This window comes from Arachis ipaensis, chromosome B5 (assembly GCF_059453495.1).
Source record: "Arachis ipaensis isolate K30076 ecotype BB chromosome B5, ASM5945349v1, whole genome shotgun sequence".
Lineage (NCBI taxonomy): Eukaryota > Viridiplantae > Streptophyta > Magnoliopsida > Fabales > Fabaceae > Arachis > Arachis ipaensis.
Window position 1 is genome coordinate 5,671,042 of NC_142440.1, and position 20,315 is coordinate 5,691,356.

The window sequence follows — 20,315 nt, forward strand, 5'->3', positions numbered from 1 at the left end:
ATTAATTTTAATAGTTAATTTTAATATATATCTACCTAACATAGTAACATAGTTGAAAATAATTGCATGAGTTGAAGTCAACATCTCCGACCGCAAATAGCTTCATGTGTATTTAGACATATCTTAGCCACTCCCAAATAATAATTTTCGTTTCCTTTTCCTTGTTTAATTAATTTTCAGTTGATAGCAACTTCCTGAGATTACAATCTTTTTTCTACTGCACTCCTCAAATTAAATAGAATCTTGGCAGAAAATTAAAGAACAATTATGATAGAGATTATACATATCTGTGCTGTTGACAGCTTACTTACTATTGAAGTATGGCAAAGGCATCATATACATGTGCTGCTTCCTAATAATAATGCCTTTATTCTTAGAATCTTTAGATGTTAATAAACGAAAATTTTATTTGATTTAATTAATTATCCGTGTTTATTTGTTTGAAACTTTTTAGTAAATATAATATAAATTAATATCTAAATTATTAATATCACATCACGTAAACATATATTCATGAATATAGCCACCTTAATGATCAAGTTTTGTGAGTTGTAAGTAACTATATATGACACTATTATTAATAGACATTGCCCGGGGAATGCGGTTGTTCAATACATTTTTGTATTATGACATTGTAAATAGGGACAAACTATACGATGTAACAACACCATTCAATTGCACCGTCCATCTTATGATTCAATTATATATATTCTATGTTAATTTTTCGTCTTATTCTTCATATATACCAATTTAAGCAGCCTTTATAAATTATGAGATATGTTTTTTAATTTGTAGCTTAAAAGTTCAGTTTTAAATTTTAATATACCTTTCAATGAAAAGTAGTAACTAAAGATAAGGTCTGCGTACATTAACGTGTGATCATTAATCTTGTAATTAAATGGCTCTTATGATAAATAAAAATATTATTTTATATACTAAAATTAGTCTATTTTTTATTTGTTATAGTAAATTTAGGTAATTATACGATAATTTTAGTAAAGTTTTAAAGTATTTTATTGAAGTTAGACTTAGCTAGTTAATTTTAAACTTTGGATACATGAATATTATTTATATAAAAATGAATTTTAAAGAAAGTAAATTTTTGTCTTCAAAAAACCATGGAGATGTACTATTAATTTTGGCTATTAAAAATTATTGTAATAGACTAAACAATTAGAACATCGTTCATAAATTTTGAAAAATAAATACTTGTACAGATAAATTAGTATGATAAAGACATAAATTTTAGTTAGAATGTCATTTTTTGTATTTTTTAAAATTTTTATACGGACTTTATTGGGATTGTTTTTTTTTTAAATAATTTTTGTTTAATTTTTTTTAATTTTATGCTTTGATGTCTATAAAAAAGTCATTAAAATGATTTATTATGTATTTTTATATAATTATACGTCTAATTTAATTTATTTTTAATATATATTTTATATTCAATACTTATTATGTTACACTAATGATTAATTTTGATTGATGTTTTTGATGTACATCTAAGAAGATGGGCAATTCATCTAAATAAATTATTTTATTTTTAAAATTATGCAAATGTATTATTTTCAAAACGAAGACACAAATACATTATTTTATATATCTATAGAAATTGTTACTAGCGGTTTACATAAACACAGAATCTGTTGCTGTCTGCGGATTACGTTGAATTATGGTAGTATGATTATGGTTGGGACACGTGTGTAAATCGCTAAAGACATGAGTATGAAAACAAATAGTAAAACTAATTTTTATCTAAAAAAATAATTACAAAACAAATAATTAATGGTATATACTATTTAAATAATATCATAAATAAAAAATTTAATTTATCATTTCACAATATAATTTAAAAAATATAAATATGCATGTAATAAATTTTTTATTTGTATTTATTATTAAAAGTGATACCAAATTATAAATAAAAAAAATACAATACTCAAAATATTAAATTATATAAATCAAGACTAATTTTTTTTATTCTCATCTCTTTTAAAATTTATAAATAATAAAATAATTTAGGTTTACACACGTGACAGGCAACAACGATTTCCATACTGTCACAACTCAAAACGTAATTCGCGACTGACAGCAGCGGATTCTATATTTATGTAAACTGCTACTGCCAGTAGCAGTTTCCATAGATATATGAAATAATATATTTACGTCCTCGTTTTGAAAACAATGCATTTACGTAATTTTAAAAGGTGAAACAATTTATTTAGGTGAATTGCCCTAAAAAGATTGTATAATAATATACATCAAACCTGAATTTTGTGATACAAATTAAAGTAGTACATTCGTACTTTATCACATAGACGACATTGCATGAAATAACAAATAAGCCCTTGTTCAATTGAAATAATATTATTCTTGCTTCATTTATATACATAATTACATACAACTAATCTCTTGGTTTAGATTTTCTTTTAATGGGAAAAAGTTTCACAGAATCGTGTTCCTTGAGATCCGTCATAAAGATAAATAAAACCAAGTAATTAAGGCTGGCTATGGCTAAATCAAGATTATTATATCCAACTAAGTCACTTCGGTAGCGTTTGTTTGCGAGACAGAGACTAAAAGACAGAGACAGAGAGACAGAGACCAAGAGACAGAGACAGAAATAAGTATTAGTATTGTGTTTGGTGTGAAAGTGTACAAGACTAATTTATGTCTCAGTATCCTGTTTGGTACGAAATAAAAATTGGAGACGAAATATTTAAAATTACTAAAATGCCCTTAATTTAAATTAAGAACCCTAACCCCAAACACAATTTCATTTTCATCAGCATCCAACCCTAACCCCTTTTTTCCTCTTCTCTACCGTTTCTCCTCTCCTCTGCCGTGAATTCCTGGAGCCTGACCCGCTGCAGGTAGCACCTCCAATGGTGGAAACCACGGTGGCGCCTCTCTAGTTCTCCTTGGTTCATCTTCGTGGCCCCAGTTGCAACCCTCGGATTGTGACGCTGCTGGTGTATCCACGCCGGTGGGTCTGCGTCACCACTGTCTCGGAGCTCTGCGTCTAGTCTCCAGTGTTTCTCTGTCAACGGAGCTGGTATGTTCTTTGAATTTAAGTTATTTGCTTGTTAATTCTGTGAAGTTCAGGAGGGATTTTTGATTCCCCATTTTCTGATTTGTGAAACCCTCACCTTCTGATTTGTCGGCATGTTGATGAGAACGTTTAAATCCCTTGTTGGATGAATTGACATTTGCCCTGATTTGCTTAAAATTGATGATTTGTGCTTCAAATGTTGAAGATTTCTGAAGTTGTTATATCCGAGTTCCTATTTGCCCTCATTTGCAGATTTATGAATTCTGTGTCATCCTTTTTAAAGATTTGGGAATGTGTGATTGCTGATTGCTGATTCCATTGTTTGTGTAGCATAAATTTTTTTCAGCTTACTTGTGCTTGTTAATTGCCGATTTGTAAATATGTGATTGTTATTTTTTAAAATTTATTTTTGACGATTACTGTATAGAAAATAAAAAAAGATGATATGAGAGCTATTTATCATAATTATGTTCCTGTTGTGACCCTTTTTTGTTATCAAAATTAGTACTCACTGTTGTATGGAAATTTATTGGAAAAGCTAGAGGCACCAATATTTGATTTTAAATACAAAAGATTAGACATTAGTTAGTTTGTTTATTAATTGTATTTTGCCTGAATTAGTAGTTAGTGAAGTTTGTTATTTCCTTTTTGACTTCTCAATCTGATTTTCACAATTGTTTATTGAATTTTTGCTGTCAAGAGTTGCAGATTCTAATACACTAGTGTTTTTATGTTAATGGTTACCACCTAGTGTGTTTCTCCTTTGTTTTGGAGGCACAGTTTATTTATCCACAGAGCATTAGTACAATTCACAAAGTCTATGTACTGTTCTTATTGTAACAAACACTATTTTTCATTAAATGAATTGACAAGCATTCAGTCTTGATCATATTTCCTTCCTCTTCATCCTCAAAACTGTTCCTGATAGCTATTTACTATCAAATAATTGGTTCTATTAAACACACGTGTTGTTTTATTGTTTATTAACAAGCATGGTTTGAAAAGTTGCTACTAGTACTGACATTATGTACATTATAAAAGCATGGACTTTAGCATTATTTGTTAATTAGGCTTGTAATTCTTTGTTGGTTTTGTTGCATTTTTTGTGCTTCTTAATATTTTAGCTTTTATGTTTTTGTATTAATTTACCATTTGGGCTTTCTGTTCTCCGTTAGCGGTTCTAGGAGTAATTGAAGGGTGGATGTAGGCAGAAGTGGTCTTTCCCGTTCTTGCAAATTGCAATAAGATATATTGAATTGGAAAAATTGTTTTGATTAGATTCGTTGGTGCATTTTATTTCGATTAGTTGATCCATTCTTGTGTTGTGTTACTATTTGTTGTTAACATGCTAAATGATTTTTGCTGACTGTTTAAGGTATAGTCTGGTTAACAATGACTTTCACAAGAAGAAGAGCCACAAGTGGTTTGTATGGCAGCGGCAACATAACGGGAGAAAGAAATAGAAAAATTGCTAAGGCAGAATGGTGCGACTATGTGTGGCATTAGAAGTTAGAACACAAGAAGAAAGAAGAAAAAATGGGTCTAATAGTGCAATGAGAAAAAAGAGGGGGGGGGGGGCTTGCAATGTGGCTGAGAGTGAGAGTGAGTGGCACAGTTTGCAAAGAGACACCAACTCAGAACGAGTGTGACATATTGTCTCATGTGCTGCATTTGTTGATGTTTTGAAAGTGGATAAATTTTTATGTAATAAGGTTAACAAGAAACTATCATTCTATGTAAATAAATTATTTATCTTATGTTACCATTACTTCTTCTTGAATAACAGAGATGATGATATTCTCATCTTAAACCAATATTTAAAGAGTTAATGAGAAATAAGTTTTTTTCTTCCATAAAGAATTGAAAAGGCTTGTTCTTGGTGTTGTGATCCTGTAATAATTGAGACACATGATATGAATATTAAAAGATTTTAAAGATTTTAAAACAAGCTTGTTGTAAAAGAACGTTTTCCTATTTTTAGGTGACTGTATCTAGAGTTACACATTCAAAATAAACACTGCAAATCTTATGTCTAGGAAATGAATCACACTCAGTTATACTGATTTCCCCTCTTCTTTAAATCTGATTAAGCACTCTATCAAGTACAACTTATGTTTTATAAAAATATATATAAATAAATTTAGTTAGACCATTTTTACATAAAATAGCAGTAATTGCTTTATCAGACTATGATTCTCAAACTATGAGAAACCTTAATAAGGTCTAGAACCGAATCAGCTTTATCCATGAAAATTTTTACAAGTGCAGTGTAATACAATAAACCAAGGTAACTAATAACAATTTGCTTGCAAGTTTGTGCTACATATTCAATCATACAATATAAGGTCCAATTGAGTTAGGCTAATGAGAGCTCTGTGCAGACATGGAACAATAGTAGTCCCAGACATGAAAAATTGGGAAAAAAAGTATATTCCAGAATGAAATCAACAAATAGATGTTGTTAGGCTAATAAATTGAGTAATCATCCAATTAGTGGCATTTAAAAGGAAGTAAACATCATAAACTCATTAATTATAAAGCTGAAATAAATGGGTTATGTTAGGTCACGAACAAATTCACACCAGGCAAAGAACTTCTTTAACTTCAATGCTGCTACTACACACCATTAACAAAAATAATTACAAATCAAGCAAAGAGGTTCTGAGTACAAATACACCTTTCAAATACAAACAAATTTAATTTAAACATTACAAAAATAATGGTTAAATCCACAGATCAAATTGATTATCACAAGAAGAGAAAAATCCCAATGCTAGGTCACGAACAAATCCAAATTAAAGATTACGGCACGACAGAAAAGATGAAATGTTGTATAAAACTAACCTGGTCAGCGCAGTTCGGAGGAGGAGTTGATGGTTGAGGTGGACAGCAATCGGGGAGAGGTAGCAACTTCGCTCTTCGATTTTCCTGTGAAGGAGAAAAAGAGGAGATGAGAAGATGGGGGATAGGAAGATGAGCTCGCAAGCGGCAAATTACTTACCTAGCGGTGGCGAGGCCAGCGGCGACGCAGTGGCTGTTCTTGAAGAAGAATGCTTGAGCGTGCAGTGGCTGTAGTGAAGAAGAATGAGAAGATAACTCACGATGGTTGATGAAGAAGCCCTAGATTTACATTAAGGGTAATTTTGAAATTATAAAATTTGGATGGGGTAATTTAGGTACAAATTATAAATAAAATTTCTGTCCCCGTCTTTAAATTTTTCTGTCTCTAGTGTCCCTACTTTTTGGAGGTACTGAAATACTGAAATTTTAAAGACGGAGACAGAAATTTAAGTTCCAGTCTCTAGCTCAACAAACATAATACTGAGTCTCTGTCTCTCAGTCTCAGTTCTAGTCTCTGCAAACAAACGCTACCTTCAATACTAAGTAACATAAAAGATTTTTGAGAAACATGAAAGTTCTTTGTTGAGAGATCTTTATATTTTTTTAGAGAATTTTAATCAGATCAAAATGAATTAGTCACATGCATACTTAATAATAATAATATATTATAAATTACCAAATAAAAAAAAAATTGATGAAATTTGTCTTAACTCATATTTTATGGCTATGAAGGCTAACATAGGTCACTGATAAGATAGGGTGTCCCTCACCAAGTCCCAATGGTCCACATGCCATTATTACAACTTTCACAAACAAGAAGGTAGCTTCCTTTTGCTGGCTTAATCCACTTTGAGAAAAGATAAACACATCAAAAATAGTAATTTAGGTGTTTCTGTATAGTCTACTCTTATTTAATTTAATTTTAATTTTAATTTATTGATAATATAAAATATTTTATACAGATATATAATTATAATTATAATTATTTTTTGATAAAAATTCAAGTGAAGTTGACTTCACGTGAAGTTGATATTGAGAGCCGTTAGATAATTTGACTGATTTGATTGAATTTTTTATCTAACGACTCTCAGATATCAACTTAACGTAAAATCGACTGCACCTGAATTTTTACCTTATTTTTTGAATAATTATTTATATAATAAATATAAAAAATAATTTTTTTATTAATATAATGTTATGTAATTAAATATATATATATATATAATAATTTTATCAGTCAATTAAAATTAAATTTTTTGTAATCTTATTCAAACATTCAAAGTTCAAACAGAAGGGTGAGAGAGATAGAATTAATATTTTTTGTTTCTTGTCTAGATTCTGATGGTACCATAAAATGAACCGTCATAATATATAAAAATGGATAATAGTAATTAAATTTTAGACCAGTTCTGTTCATTTGACCGGGTTGAAAAAATCACAGAATGACAGAATTCTTATCTTCATTCACCAGTAGTGTGCTCAGCAATGGCCCTACATATTTGCCATCCCTCATAATATTTCAATTTTTGTGTCAATGTCTTACCCTTTTTAATTTATTCATTATATTATAATTTATATATAGATTTAGGTTTGTGAAGAGAGAAAAAAGAAGGGCCAGAAAAAAGATAGGAGACAGAATACAAGATCTATTGAGAAACCAATGGGTCTACAGCTGTCTATTAAATCATGCATTCCTTAGTATAGTGTAGTTTCTACTTGTCCATTTGAACCAACCATTTTCTTATTCTTATTTTATATATATAGAATTTATGTAATGTAAGTGTCAAAGTGTCAACTAGTGCTTAATTTAATCATAAGGTCATTGCTTTGTTACAGACATATTACCATTTTGTGGGGTCTTTTTTGCAAATCTTGACGGTGATTATATATATAAATATATATATGTATGTGTATGTATTTATGTTTTTTTGCTACACCCTTTTAACTTTTCTGGCACTTGGTAAATTTGTACTTGTTTCTATCTGATATTTTTATTTGCATTATTGTTAACTAGTTACCTGCTTAATTGATTATGACAAAATTCTAAGCAAATATTAGTCATCAACATTAATATTTTCAGCATTCTTGTGTTTGTTGGGGCTTATCATTATTATTATTATTATTATGAGAAATTAATTAATTAACATACAAGTCTTCATCTGAAAGTGACATGGTTTCTTTCTATGTCTTGGAATTCGAATTGAATAAGTATAGTGGTTGTTTTTTTAATTATATGAAAATTGAGACGTGGTGAGAGTTTTGCTGTGAGGACCAGCAGTGTTATTATTTATGCTTTTGCAAGTTGTGATTGTGGATGTAATTGTAATGTTTATGTTCACACACACATTTAACATTTTCTGTCATTTTCTAACATTGCTCCTTGTACGAATCTTCCTTCTCATTAATCCAATGTCAGATATAGTGCCTCTAATATTTAAAAATATATATATATATATGTTACATGTCAATTCATATAGCACCAAATGAATGTCAGTGATTGATTCTATTTCTATATATTTAATTTAAGAAGCTTGTGTTGTTGTGTTGTTGTAGTAGTCTTTGACCTGAGAAGATGCATATGAAGGCAAAGAGAGGAAAACGTTCAGAGGTAATTAAATTGATAATTAACATGATTCTTTGACACTTAATTATGTGATTAGATTTCATGGTTTTTCTATTTTGTTGTAGCAGGCCTTTTGGCCTTCCATTGTGATGAAAAAGTGGCTGAATATTAAGCCTAAGGCCAATGATTTTAGTGAAGATGAAGTTGATGCTGAAACTGAAACAGAAACTGAGAGTGAAGATGATGGTATGCATTTGGACATTATTGTATTCATTGCTTTTTGTTTCTATTTTTTTTTTATCTTTGATTGTTTCCTCTTCTTGTTTCAGGTTCTGTTAAGGATTCAAGAACTCGAATGCTCCAAGATAATCCACCTAGAACTCAAGGGAACCAATGCATATTCCAAAGTCAATTATCATCAGGCAATAATTCTCTTGCTGGTTACAAAAATTTATAGCATCTTGGCATGGTTTGCATGGAAATTAATCATAATCTTTGATTTGATATTTGTGATTCAGATGCAGCTTGCAAGGGAAACAAGACAAGACACAGAAGAGGGAAATCAGAAACACTTCGTGCTCAGTACATAAATTCTAAGGAAGTGAGGTATGTGGTGATTATAATCATGCATTGCATAATCAACATTCAAGTTCAGTAATCAATGAAATATGCATCTTGAACATGGTTCATTTTTTTTTTTTTTTTTGCAGGGTAACAATTGGAACTTGGAATGTTGCTGGAAGAACTCCAAGTGAAGATCTTGGGATTGATGAATGGCTTTCTACTCAAGAACCAGCAGATATTTACATTCTGGGGTAACCACTTTCTCAAGATTCCAAATCAAAGAACTGTCTTTTATTGAATGATAGTTGATTATATCTCTGCTACCACAGGTTTCAAGAGGTAGTTCCATTGAATGCTGGAAATGTACTAGGAGCAGAGGACAATGCACCAATCAGAAAATGGGAAGCAATCATTAGAGGAACACTAAACAAGTCTTGTGAGCCTGATGGAATACACAAAAGTTACAGCGCGCCTCCTTCGCCGGTGCTAAGAACTACTTCTGCTGATGATATTCTTCTAGCAGAGAATATAGATGGTAATGCAATAGATATGGTGATGAATGAGGAGTATGTGGGAACTGTAGCTGACAATTATGATCTGCATCAGCAGAATGAAGCTAAAGATATAATTGGGATAAGCAAGAGTTTGGAGTTGAGAAAAATCTATGGCCTTGATCTTCAGAAGATAATAGATTGGCCTGAAAGACCACTAGATGCAATCCCACAAATTGTTGATTCAGATGCAAAGTTGAGGAGAGTACTAAGTAGCTCAGCAAGAATTGGATTTAACAGGAATGAAAGTTCTTTGATATATGGTGCTGGATTGAAGCGCTCGCACCATAGTTCTGGAAACTTGGGATTGTTGTGGAAAGAGCAGAAAGTGATACCTGAAATAGTTGAGTCCTTAGATGAAGTCACTGACCTGTTAACAGCTGAGGAAGATGATGCTTTTGTTGAGTTACCCGAAAGCCATGTTCATGACAATGAAGATGGATTAAGTGCCTTGAATTCGCGGCCGAGGTATGTTCGGATCGTCAGCAAGCAAATGGTAGGGATCTATGTCTCTGTTTGGGTGCAGAGGAAGTTGAGAAGACACATTAACAATTTGAAAGTTTCTCCTGTTGGTGTTGGTCTCATGGGCTACATGGGAAACAAGGTAAGCAATCATTGATAATATCATGCATTATGTGATCATCATCATTAGTCTTTTTGGACTAAATTGAGTGAACTTAGTCATAGAAGTTATGACCAACACAATTCTCACTGATGCAGGGTTCTGTTTCAGTTAGTATGTCTCTCTATCAGTCACGCCTGTGCTTCGTTTGCTCCCACCTTACTTCCGGCCAAAAGGATGGAGCTAGGCGAAACTCCGATGTTCACGAAATCCTAAGAAGAACTTGCTTTTCATCATCTTCTGTCTTTGATACAGATCAACCACAAACAATCCCATCTCATGAGTAAGCCTTTATTAACCTCAAGCTTTATGCAGATTGTTCTTTAAGATTATGTGTTCATTGTCATTGATGACTTGTTTCCTGCTGTAACAGTCAGATTTTCTGGTTTGGGGATTTGAATTATCGTATTGACATGTTGGATACCGAGGTTCGAAAGTTGGTGGCTCTAAAGAAGTGGGATCAACTTAAGAATAATGATCAAGTAAGAGTGCTATCTTTTGTCATCATCAAATCTTTCAACTTTACTTGTTTGTTTATATACTACTAATTTAAATGGATGCAAATTTGGTTTATCTTAGATAATTTCTAAATTTTTCCACTTAATTTGTATTGCAGCTAAGCAAAGAATTGCGAGAGGGGCATGTATTTAGTGGATGGAGAGAGGGATTGATAAACTTTCCACCAACTTACAAGTATGAATTTAACTCTGATAGATATGTTGGTGAGAACACAAAAGAAGGTGAAAAGAAGAGATCTCCAGCATGGTAAGTGCAACATTCTACAAACAAACAAGCCCAAATCTTTGTTTGGATCAAGGTATATGCATGGTTATGCAGAGTTTGATTCTGAGTATGGTTATGCAGGTGTGACCGTATATTGTGGCTAGGGAAAGGTATAAAGCAACTTCAATATGAACGTGCAGAAATTAAGCTCTCAGATCATAGACCTGTTAGTTCAATATTCTTGGTTGAAGTTGAAGTATTTGACCACCGAAAACTTAAGAGAGTTTTAAATGTCAATAGTGCAGCAATACACCCTGAGATCTTTCTTGATGAAGATGGTGAGATAGAATCATATTATTAGATATGAGGCATTCATTCAAGAACCGGAGCAATCAATATACTTGGTAGGGGAAATTATTTTTTTATATCATCTTTAAATAAATGTTATCTATACAATTATCATATTTAACTTGCATGGATTGGAGATAACATGATTTCTTGCTTCTCCCACAGGGTGTGAGATCTCTTCTGTCTTTGAAGTCATGTGGCAAATTTATAAGGAGCATTATGGCAAATCTGAGTTACATGGAAGCCAATAGGCATAGCCATATAATTATTACACTAAAAAGAATATGTACATAGTAATAGGCTGATATATAAATAGGGGTTCTTTTTCCATCTTTGGTAAACAATCATTCCATTTATTTGTTCTTAGACAATAAATAAAGTTTTGGTCTTTTTTTTCCCTTTTTGAAACACACTAGTAGATACATTCTATGTAAGCCGAATATTGATTTATACAATGGACTTGGTTCCTGACTGACTGTTGGAAATTATTTGACACCACATTGCTTAGGAAATTAGAAGCATGATTATATTCAAAAGAAAGATTAAATTTTGATTATAATAGTAGGGAAATCCATTGTCTTTATATGCACTTCACCAAAGGCAGTTCCAAAAAGAAAGAAACAATCTCCAAAACAGAAGTTAAGAAAATGCAATTAGGTGATGGTAGTTGCATCAACTCTTGGTTAAACCGAAAGCACCTGAAAAAATTCTGCAGTGCAAGTTTGGTTTGACAATGCAGAAACAAATTGAAATCAAACGGTACAAGAAAACATCTTTATCAGAGCGGTTGCTAGCTACTTAAGTATCAATCAACACATTGGGAAGAAACAGGATCAGTACATTTTTCATCAATGGAGCATATGAAACTCTTATTGATCTTAATAACTGTTCTGCTCAACAAACCAAGTCTGACTCGGAGCGATGACGATGATGTTCTTGTTCATGAGTACTACAAAGACAAGTGTCCCTTGGCTGAAGAGATAGTGAGACACAATGTTGAAGTAGCAGTGTTGAAAGATCCTCGTTTAGCAGCATCATTACTGCGACTACACTTTCATGATTGTTTTGTGATGGTAATCAATTAAACTAAACCATCTCTATACATTATTCTTTGACTCAATTAACTATTAATGTTTAAAAGTACGAGATGAGAATTGACTTGATGACTAAGTAATGATCAAAAACAATATATTCTAATCGTCACCTAGCATTTCTTTTCTTTGATTCCTAGCACCATGTGGATGCATCTGCAGGGGTGCGACGCATCGGTGCTTTTGGACAGCGTTGAAGGGATGGCAAGCGAAAAAGAAGCAGGACCAAACAAGGATTCACTGCGTGGATTTGAGATCATAGACAAGATCAAGTTCTTGCTTGAAGAGGAATGTCCCCTAACAGTTTCTTGTGCTGATATACTTGCACTTGCAGCTCGTGACGCAGTTCAACTGGTACATCATAATTTTAATACACGAACAATATAAAATATTTTACATAATCGTCTAATTATCACATCTACTACTATTAGAGAGGAGGACCGAGATGGGAAGTGTTGCTTGGGAGGAAAGACTCTCTAGAATCGAGTTTCAGCGGCGCAAACTTGTTGATCCCAGCTCCAAATTCTTCCTTGGAAGCTCTCATCAACAACTTTGCGCAGCAGGAACTCGACATAGGAGACTTGGTAGCTCTATCAGGTAGCCACACCATTGGAAGAGCAAGATGTGTGAGCTTCAGGCAAAGAATCTATGAACCGAAGCAGGAATATCACTATGGCTATGATCACTATAACCGTTACACAAGCTTCCGAAGGATCCTACAGTCCGTGTGCCCCATTACTGGAAGGGACAACAAATTTGCACCGTTGGATTATGAGACCCCAAACAGGTTTGACAACCATTACTTCATTAATATTCTTCAAGGGAATGGCTTGTTAGGCTCTGATAACGTGTTGATTAGTCAAGATTACGATGGCAAAATAACGGAGCAGGTTTGGGCTTATGCCTCCAATGAAGACCTTTTCTTTAAGTCGTTTGCTAAATCCATGATCAAGATGGGGAATATTAATGTACTTACTGGAAATGAAGGACAAATTAGGCAAAATTGTAGGTTCGTCAATGCTTAGTTTGACTTTATGAATTTCTATTTTATATAAGTTTTGTTTTTCTTTCGTCATGTAAAATCCTCAATAATGTTTTCTTTCAATTTTATTATAGCGAGTTGAAGGAATTGGGGATCAAATGGTGTAGCTTTCTTTTGTTGGTAAATTAAAAACTTGGAAACACGACTATAACTTTTCAACATTATTCAATAATTAAAATTAATTAAATATATATTTTATATTAGTTGCTGATTTAGGTATTGGCGAAACAGGATTAATAATTTTTAGATCTAAACAGAGACAAGGGAAGGGTAAGGGCATCAGTTCTCCAAGGTGTATAGCATCAATGAAAGAATTCAGACGCAAATTACCCATTTGTCAAAATAAGTTTCATCACATGCCCAACGTTACTTCCCTTGCTTGCAAATAACGGAAAAAATCGTTTCGTTTTCAAAATTATAGAGCATAAAAATTTAAAATCTGAAGAAAGAAAGAAGAAAAAGAAAAAGAGGTGTTAGATGACGACGAAGAGGAAGGAAAAGTAGCGATCAGAGCCTGTCGAGATTCATGTGTACATCACGCAAGTATCAGCGGATTGACAGACAATGAATTTCTTTCGTCACATCGCACTTTTTTCTCCTCTCATTCATCCAAAAACCCTATCCCTAATTTCAATCAGTAATTCGAAATCCAAAATTAATTCACACATCCAAAATACGAATAGATTTTTGAATAAACGTAACAGAAAAGGAGGGGAGATATGTAATCGATGAAGCTGAGAGCTCAGAACTTCTTAGAGGATTGCGCCATCAACGACGAGCTCAAGAAAGAAACTCGCCTCTGGCACAGTTATTTGTTCATCACTGCATCAAGTCTCAACCAATTTCATCCTTCTAATGACTTCAGGTGTGTTCGCAAGAGAAAAGTTCATCCATGAAACTTTACCTGCTATGCCTTATCGAAGTACATGGAGGAACCTTCTGAATTTATAGAATACCGATTAGGGTTTTAGGGTTTTCAGCTGATTTGGATTGAGCCGGACTTGCTTTTGAGGCCCATTCCATTCTAATCACCACAATATTGTTATACATAATTTGAATATTTTGCATTTTAATCTTCGCTATATTCTCTACCCTGCGTATTAAATTAAGAAAATGTTACACTTCTTAATATATAGTAGACTATATACATTTATTACATTTTATATAAATTATTTAAATTTATCAAATAATTTTTTATTCTAATTAATTAATTTTTTATAATGGAATATCTAAAGAATTTAATTTTAATGCATTATTAGTATAAAGTAGTGTTACACGTGTATCTAATTACATAACGTCACATCGGTAAAAATATATACCTTTTATATTAATGGTCATCTAAAAAAACAAATATGATTGCACGACAGTATACAACGTTTTACACTATTAGTGCATCAAAATTAAACTCATATTTAAAAGGATAAAAATTTAATCAGTTTCACATATAAAAGTTTGAATATTTAATTTAACATATAAAGATATAAAAAAAATTTCACAGAGAGTATTACACATTTTACATTTTACTTTTTTTTGGAATTTTTTTTTGGAAACGAATTAGCATTAGTAATTGTCTAATTGATCTCAAATCTTAAGTTGATATATGACATTATCTGTCCCCATGTTTAAAAACTATTAATCTTCTTAAGTTTAGACTTTGATCCATCATTTCGCTGCTTGGAATTTAATCAAAGTTCTAGTTAATTTTTATTTACTATCAGGTATCAAACCCTTTTACTATATAGTTTGGATGCAAAGTTTTTCTCCACCTTATATATCAAGTTGCAACCATACAAATAAGGATTCCCTTTTTTTCGCCCAACAGAAATCATTGTTAATTTAGGCCTAACGTGTTGTATGGGTTTGTGAAGAACATTGTTGACTTCCAGTAAAATTATTAGAAAAACCTTAAATTATGATATTAACTAGTTTCTAGTTAGGCCCATATGTCATTGCAGATTAATCACAACGCATGAAGTTGAACATTCCAAAAGGATATATATATAAAACTACTGAGTGATAACCCAGTAAAATTGATACAAAATAAGAAAATCTTGGGTCCCAGACAGGTATTGATTTAATTTACCTATCTATCTATCATCTATGATAAATAATCTGAACTCATCATAGAAAAATGCTACTGACAGAACTATCATCATGAATACGCCAAATTGTTTCACCCAACAGGTTTGCTACGGAAAGAATAGTTAACTGCGGGAAATAGTTCTTGTCTGCAACTGGAATGGTGTTTGTGATGATCACTTCTTGAAATAAGCCACCAGATAACCTCTCAATTGCAGGAGGGCTGTAATAATTTTTTCAATAAAACAAAACAAGCAATAAACATAAACATAATATTCCTTCAGAATTCAGATGCAACTTAATCAAAGTGATAACACTTAATTATGCTGTGAGGTTTCCAACTTTCTACAGTAAAAGAGGCATCTCTAGGCTCTACCGAGTAAAATATCACAACTAGTGTAAATTGATGCACTAATGATTCAATTAGGGTATAACACTGCACAGTTAGACACCAACTCTACAAAACTTTTGATAGTTCCTAATATCTATGACACAAGCAACTTAATACCTGAAAACAGCATGAGTGCAGCATGCATAGACTTCTTTGGCTCCCTCTTCATGTAACAGAGCAGCACCTTTGGCAATGGTCCCTGAAATGCAGTACAATTAGAACTCAAACTAGTATAACCCCAACAAATTGACAGAAATGTTTTTTTTATGCAATTTAGTGAAAACTCATTTTGGCAGCATTACACATCCCTTTGCCATTCCCAAAAGAAAAAACAACCAGCAAATAAAAGTTCAGGACCAATAGTCTGCTGCCTATTCAAATGTTGAAATTGGAAGTGAAAGTTAATCCCATACCAGCTGTGTCAATCATATCATCCACCATAACTGCAACTTTTCCTTTTACATCACCAATCAGATTCATCACCTGCAGAGTAAAGCTCAAACATAAGAAACAAAAAAATAACTGCCATTTCCAAAAGGAATTTAGTATGACCTTGATAATGCACATATTTAGTTCTAGCAATCACCTCAGCTATATTATGTCCCTGACGCCTTTTGTCGACAATTGCCAAAGGTGCATCAGATAACTTCTTTGCAAAAGCTCGTGCCCTTGCAACGCCACCAACATCAGGTGAAACAACCACCAAGTCTTTTGAACTTATTCTCTTGCTGGCAAGATAATCAAGGACGACAGGCTAGTGGGCATAGAAGGGCACCGTTAAAAAACATCTAGCTGTCAACAAATGTCAAAATTAACCACTGCCATTTAAATCTATCTTACTTGACAATGTACATGATCCACAGGAATATCAAAGTAACCCATGGATTGCCCCGAATGAAGGTCACAAGCAAGAACACGATCTGCACCGGCTTTCGTAATAAGATTTGCAACAAGTTTAGCTGCAATGGATTCACGCCCTTGAGTCTGAGATGGGGAAGAGCAAGAAAATCCAATCATTGGTTAGTTTCAACTGCTTCATCAATCAAACAAACCATGATTGAAAATCTTCTTCAATAATATTGCCACACAAAAAAATTATATTAACGAGCCACTATCCTATAAACATACAAACACAAACATCATATTCAACGACAGCTTAACACTATCTTATAAGACACAAAAACACAAACATCTGATTCAATGATGGTTTAAACTCAAGAGAAAACAAATAATTTCTCCATTGCAATGTGCACAGAAGAAAAATGAGCAATCAATTGACTAGCTGCTTCACTACCTCACAAACCACACAGATGAATTCCTTCCAAAGAGAATAAGCTTCAAGGTATGGAATACTTGCCTTTCTGTCAGCCCTGGCATATCCAAAGTAAGGAATGACAGCAGTGATATTCTTGGCAGAAGCTCTACGACATGCATCAATCATTATTTGCAGCTCCATTAGATTCTCATTTGCAGGAGGGCAAGTTGGTTGAATAAGGTAAACATCACAACCTCTAACACTCTCTTGCAACTGGATATAGATTTCGCCATCAGCAAATCGCTTTATAGCAATCTTTCCAAGCTGCTGGCCCATATACCAAGCAATTTCCTAGAATGAAAGGAAATAGCAAATTAGTAAAAACAACAACACTATCCAATTCAGAGATAACTCACGCTAAGTAACAAACTAGAAACTTTTATTTTGTTAATGGAATTAACCTGAGAAAGTGCAGGATTGGCGGAGCCAGAGAAAAGCTTCAACTTGTTACCGTTCCTATTGACTGTTCTCCCAGTCTTTGGTAATTCAAGGAACTTGGGAAGCGAGGGTTCATTGAGAACTGGAATTACCGGTTCGCCTTTGACACAGTTTAGGGGTTGGACCATATCACATTTCTAACACAACAAAGGACCATTTTTTTTAAATTAAAAGAATGTAAACTGGGAAATGAGAGTGTGTGGGAAGAACAAATGAGAAAATTAAAACTATTAATTGTAAATGCAATTACCAGGGAGGTAAAGGGAGAGAAGGTTGGAGTGCGGGAATGATCAAAGGATAGAGATTGAAGAGCGAAGGCACGAGGGAAGAGAGAGGAAGAGGAAGACATGGCCGAAGAAGAAGAAGACGACGACAACGGTGGAGGTTGAAGGAGAGTGTGCGCCATTTGCCGCCGATTAAGGGTTTATGCTTGTGAGTGGGAAGAAAGAGGAAGTTCCTTTTGAATTTGGAACTAAGCGTTGTTTATCGGTGCAAGTGTGTTCAAGGTGGTGTCTATGTTCTTTAGCACCGGATTCGGTATTCGCGTGCGGTTCATGCACGGATCTTCTACGACGTCGTTTCAAAGTGGCGCTCGTCTTTATCTTGCCAGCTTTCAATTTCTTTTTTCAAAGGTGTTTATGCTCTTTGCCAAATTAGGGTTTGTAATTAGTAAATGCAGAAGAAAAAAAAAATAGATGATAAGAAAAATGGAAACTTGGTTAATGCTGATTTAAATACAAGGGGAAGAAAAAATTCCATGCACCTAGACAACTAGACTGGTAGTCTGGTACATTCATATTATTGTTCATGCACCGTTCTTATTTTCTTTCTTTCTTTCAGTTTATTTCCAAAATATGCAAATTATTACTACAAATGTTAGCGCTAACAATGCTATGTTTTAACTTTTAACGTCTTATATAACAACCATCAAAATCCATACAAACATCGACATTTTATTAATGTATGATCTTTAAGAGTATATATTAATCAATATTTTTTTCGAATGATATTCTATACGAATAACTTAATTATTTAGTAATTAAGACAATATTATTGTTATAGAAAGCGTAGATAGAAAACACAAAAAATGGTAGAACTAAAGAATAGGTTAAGGATCCTAGAATTTGAAATCAAAAAGAGTATCGACATTTAGAGAATGAGTCCTTTATTTTTGTAGATAATCTTCTTGAATATATATTCAAGAGAAAATTGTTTCAACTGTTCAATTAAATTGGACACATAAATAACATATATTTATCGTGAAAACAAAAAAGTGATAATATATAAATTTTTGCGTTCGTACGATATACAATGAATGAAAGGGCATTGAAGACTATAACAAAAATGATGAATAAAGTTGAGAGACAATGTTGTTTTGTGAGAGAAACAAAATACAGTAAAATGTCGGATAGGAAGGACATGAAGAGAATACAGAGAAGAGGGTGACGATCAAAATACTATAATTCGTCAGCCACAACAAGAAGAGACCCAAATAAACTCACTTATAAATGTAAAAGAATTAAGGAAGCAGAAAAAAGAACAAGATCTATATGAAAAACGGGTGGACAAAAAAAGTGAAAGTAGTTGTGTCAAAAGAACATTTGGATTAGCTATGGAGAAGTTTAGTAGGTGGTACGACGAATGCTATTGATTTTAACTCCTTGAAAGAAATGGTTGTGAAGAACTTGCCTCAAGTCATCTAAGTACGAAAACTGGGAGCGTATAAAACTCTTCTGATTTTTTATTGTGTGTTGAATGTTGAAAAAACATACATTTTTAAAATGATTAGCTTTTTACAATTGTTTCACGGTGTATAGACTTGGAGCGAAGTGCAATTCGAAGAGTGTGGTTAGAATGTTTTGGAGTTCTGTTGCATGCTTAGTCAGTGAATATTTTCAAGATGATAGAAGGTCAATGAGGTGAAGTAGTTGGATGTGATAAAGTAATGGAATCGTGCATCTCCTTCAGTGTCAGACGTCTGCAAATTGATACTTGTGTTATGGATGTGATTAATGAATAGGTTCATATTCCAATAGGTACTAGTGGCTTCGATGTATTGGTAAAAGAGGTGGGACGTGAAGCATATAGATTGCATTGTAACCTGGAAAATGATGGTGAAAGTGGCACAAGCTGCGAACAATGAAAGAATGGTACAGCGAGTAAATGGGCAGATATGGTTGTAAGGTCGGTAAGGCTAACAATTAACAAACCCGCTAGATTATGGAGATCAAGCAGCAGAAGTGATAATGGAGGTGCTAAGGGAGGATGAAGAAGAGAAGGGTAGATTGGTAATTTTAAAACTAATTTTAAATGAGTGAATTAATGACCATTCAAAATATAATCACAGAAAAATAGAATCATATCAATCAGATTATGGAGATATTGAAGGAAGTGCTGATTTTGTGGGATGTGATGTTATAAATAATGAAGTAGAATTTGAAAAAACAGTGACATGGAACTGTAGCAGCAGGCATAATGGGCTGAAAAAAGAAGCCATAAGGGATAAAAAAAACCAATGTCTGTCTAATGTATGGGCCAGTAATACAAACAAATTACAAAAAAGGGGTTAGTAGGCCACATGGGCCCAAGTTCATCAACAACATGGGTGAACAACACTAAAGAAGGCATTGCATTTAGGCCGAGTCCGCTATAACCGGGTCGGGTTGGTAACAAGATTCTTAGAGAGAGTATGCCT

General features: G+C 33.0%; 3 protein-coding genes and 3 non-coding genes across 8 annotated transcripts; 2 read left to right on the forward strand and 4 right to left on the reverse strand.

Moving 5' to 3' along the window:
• The first annotated feature begins 8,189 nt into the window (after nucleotides 1-8,189).
• On the forward strand, nucleotides 8,190-11,736 carry LOC107642633 (type I inositol polyphosphate 5-phosphatase 2). 2 transcript variants are annotated; one of them, XM_088488272.1, is made up of 12 exons: nucleotides 8,190-8,275; nucleotides 8,447-8,501; nucleotides 8,585-8,702; nucleotides 8,786-8,878; nucleotides 8,975-9,062; nucleotides 9,167-9,271; nucleotides 9,350-10,175; nucleotides 10,292-10,476; nucleotides 10,567-10,675; nucleotides 10,810-10,958; nucleotides 11,058-11,320; nucleotides 11,430-11,736. In XM_088488272.1, the coding sequence occupies exons 2-11, from the start codon at nucleotides 8,466-8,468 to the stop codon at nucleotides 11,275-11,277; spliced, it is 1,929 nt and encodes a 642-aa protein (XP_088344398.1). In that variant the 5' UTR covers nucleotides 8,190-8,275; nucleotides 8,447-8,465; the 3' UTR covers nucleotides 11,278-11,320; nucleotides 11,430-11,736. The 2 variants fall into 2 exon arrangements, with proteins under 2 accessions (XP_088344398.1, XP_020978558.1); XM_021122899.2 differs by lacking the exon at nucleotides 8,190-8,275 and having other exon boundaries at nucleotides 8,354-8,501.
• Nucleotides 11,737-11,995: 259 nt separating this feature from the next.
• LOC107642635 (Peroxidase superfamily protein) lies at nucleotides 11,996-13,496 on the forward strand. Of its 2 annotated transcripts, none has more exons than XM_088488273.1 (3): nucleotides 11,996-12,337; nucleotides 12,473-12,709; nucleotides 12,787-13,496. In XM_088488273.1, the coding sequence occupies exons 1-3, from the start codon at nucleotides 12,116-12,118 to the stop codon at nucleotides 13,378-13,380; spliced, it is 1,053 nt and encodes a 350-aa protein (XP_088344399.1). In that variant the 5' UTR covers nucleotides 11,996-12,115; the 3' UTR covers nucleotides 13,381-13,496. The 2 variants fall into 2 exon arrangements, with proteins under 2 accessions (XP_088344399.1, XP_016201533.1); XM_016346047.3 differs by having other exon boundaries at nucleotides 11,999-12,337; nucleotides 12,518-12,709.
• A 172-nt stretch (nucleotides 13,497-13,668) lies between these two features.
• Nucleotides 13,669-13,762, reverse strand: LOC148563261 (small nucleolar RNA Z101). The gene has a single exon (XR_015885272.1). It is a non-coding gene; the product is annotated as a small nucleolar RNA Z101 (small nucleolar RNA).
• Nucleotides 13,763-13,900: 138 nt separating this feature from the next.
• LOC148563262 (small nucleolar RNA snoR14) lies at nucleotides 13,901-13,984 on the reverse strand. Its single transcript, XR_015885275.1, has one exon. It is a non-coding gene; the product is annotated as a small nucleolar RNA snoR14 (small nucleolar RNA).
• A 151-nt stretch (nucleotides 13,985-14,135) lies between these two features.
• Nucleotides 14,136-14,225, reverse strand: LOC148563263 (small nucleolar RNA U61). Its single transcript, XR_015885351.1, has one exon. It is a non-coding gene; the product is annotated as a small nucleolar RNA U61 (small nucleolar RNA).
• Nucleotides 14,226-15,372: 1,147 nt separating this feature from the next.
• LOC107642636 (Phosphoribosyltransferase family protein) lies at nucleotides 15,373-18,482 on the reverse strand. Its single transcript, XM_016346048.3, has 8 exons — nucleotides 17,871-18,482; nucleotides 17,584-17,757; nucleotides 17,225-17,473; nucleotides 16,708-16,851; nucleotides 16,454-16,621; nucleotides 16,281-16,350; nucleotides 15,985-16,066; nucleotides 15,373-15,699 (listed from the first exon to the last, which is right to left on the reverse strand). The coding sequence occupies exons 1-8, from the start codon at nucleotides 18,024-18,026 to the stop codon at nucleotides 15,519-15,521; spliced, it is 1,224 nt and encodes a 407-aa protein (XP_016201534.1). The 5' UTR covers nucleotides 18,027-18,482; the 3' UTR covers nucleotides 15,373-15,518.
• Nucleotides 18,483-20,315: the final 1,833 nt, after the last annotated feature.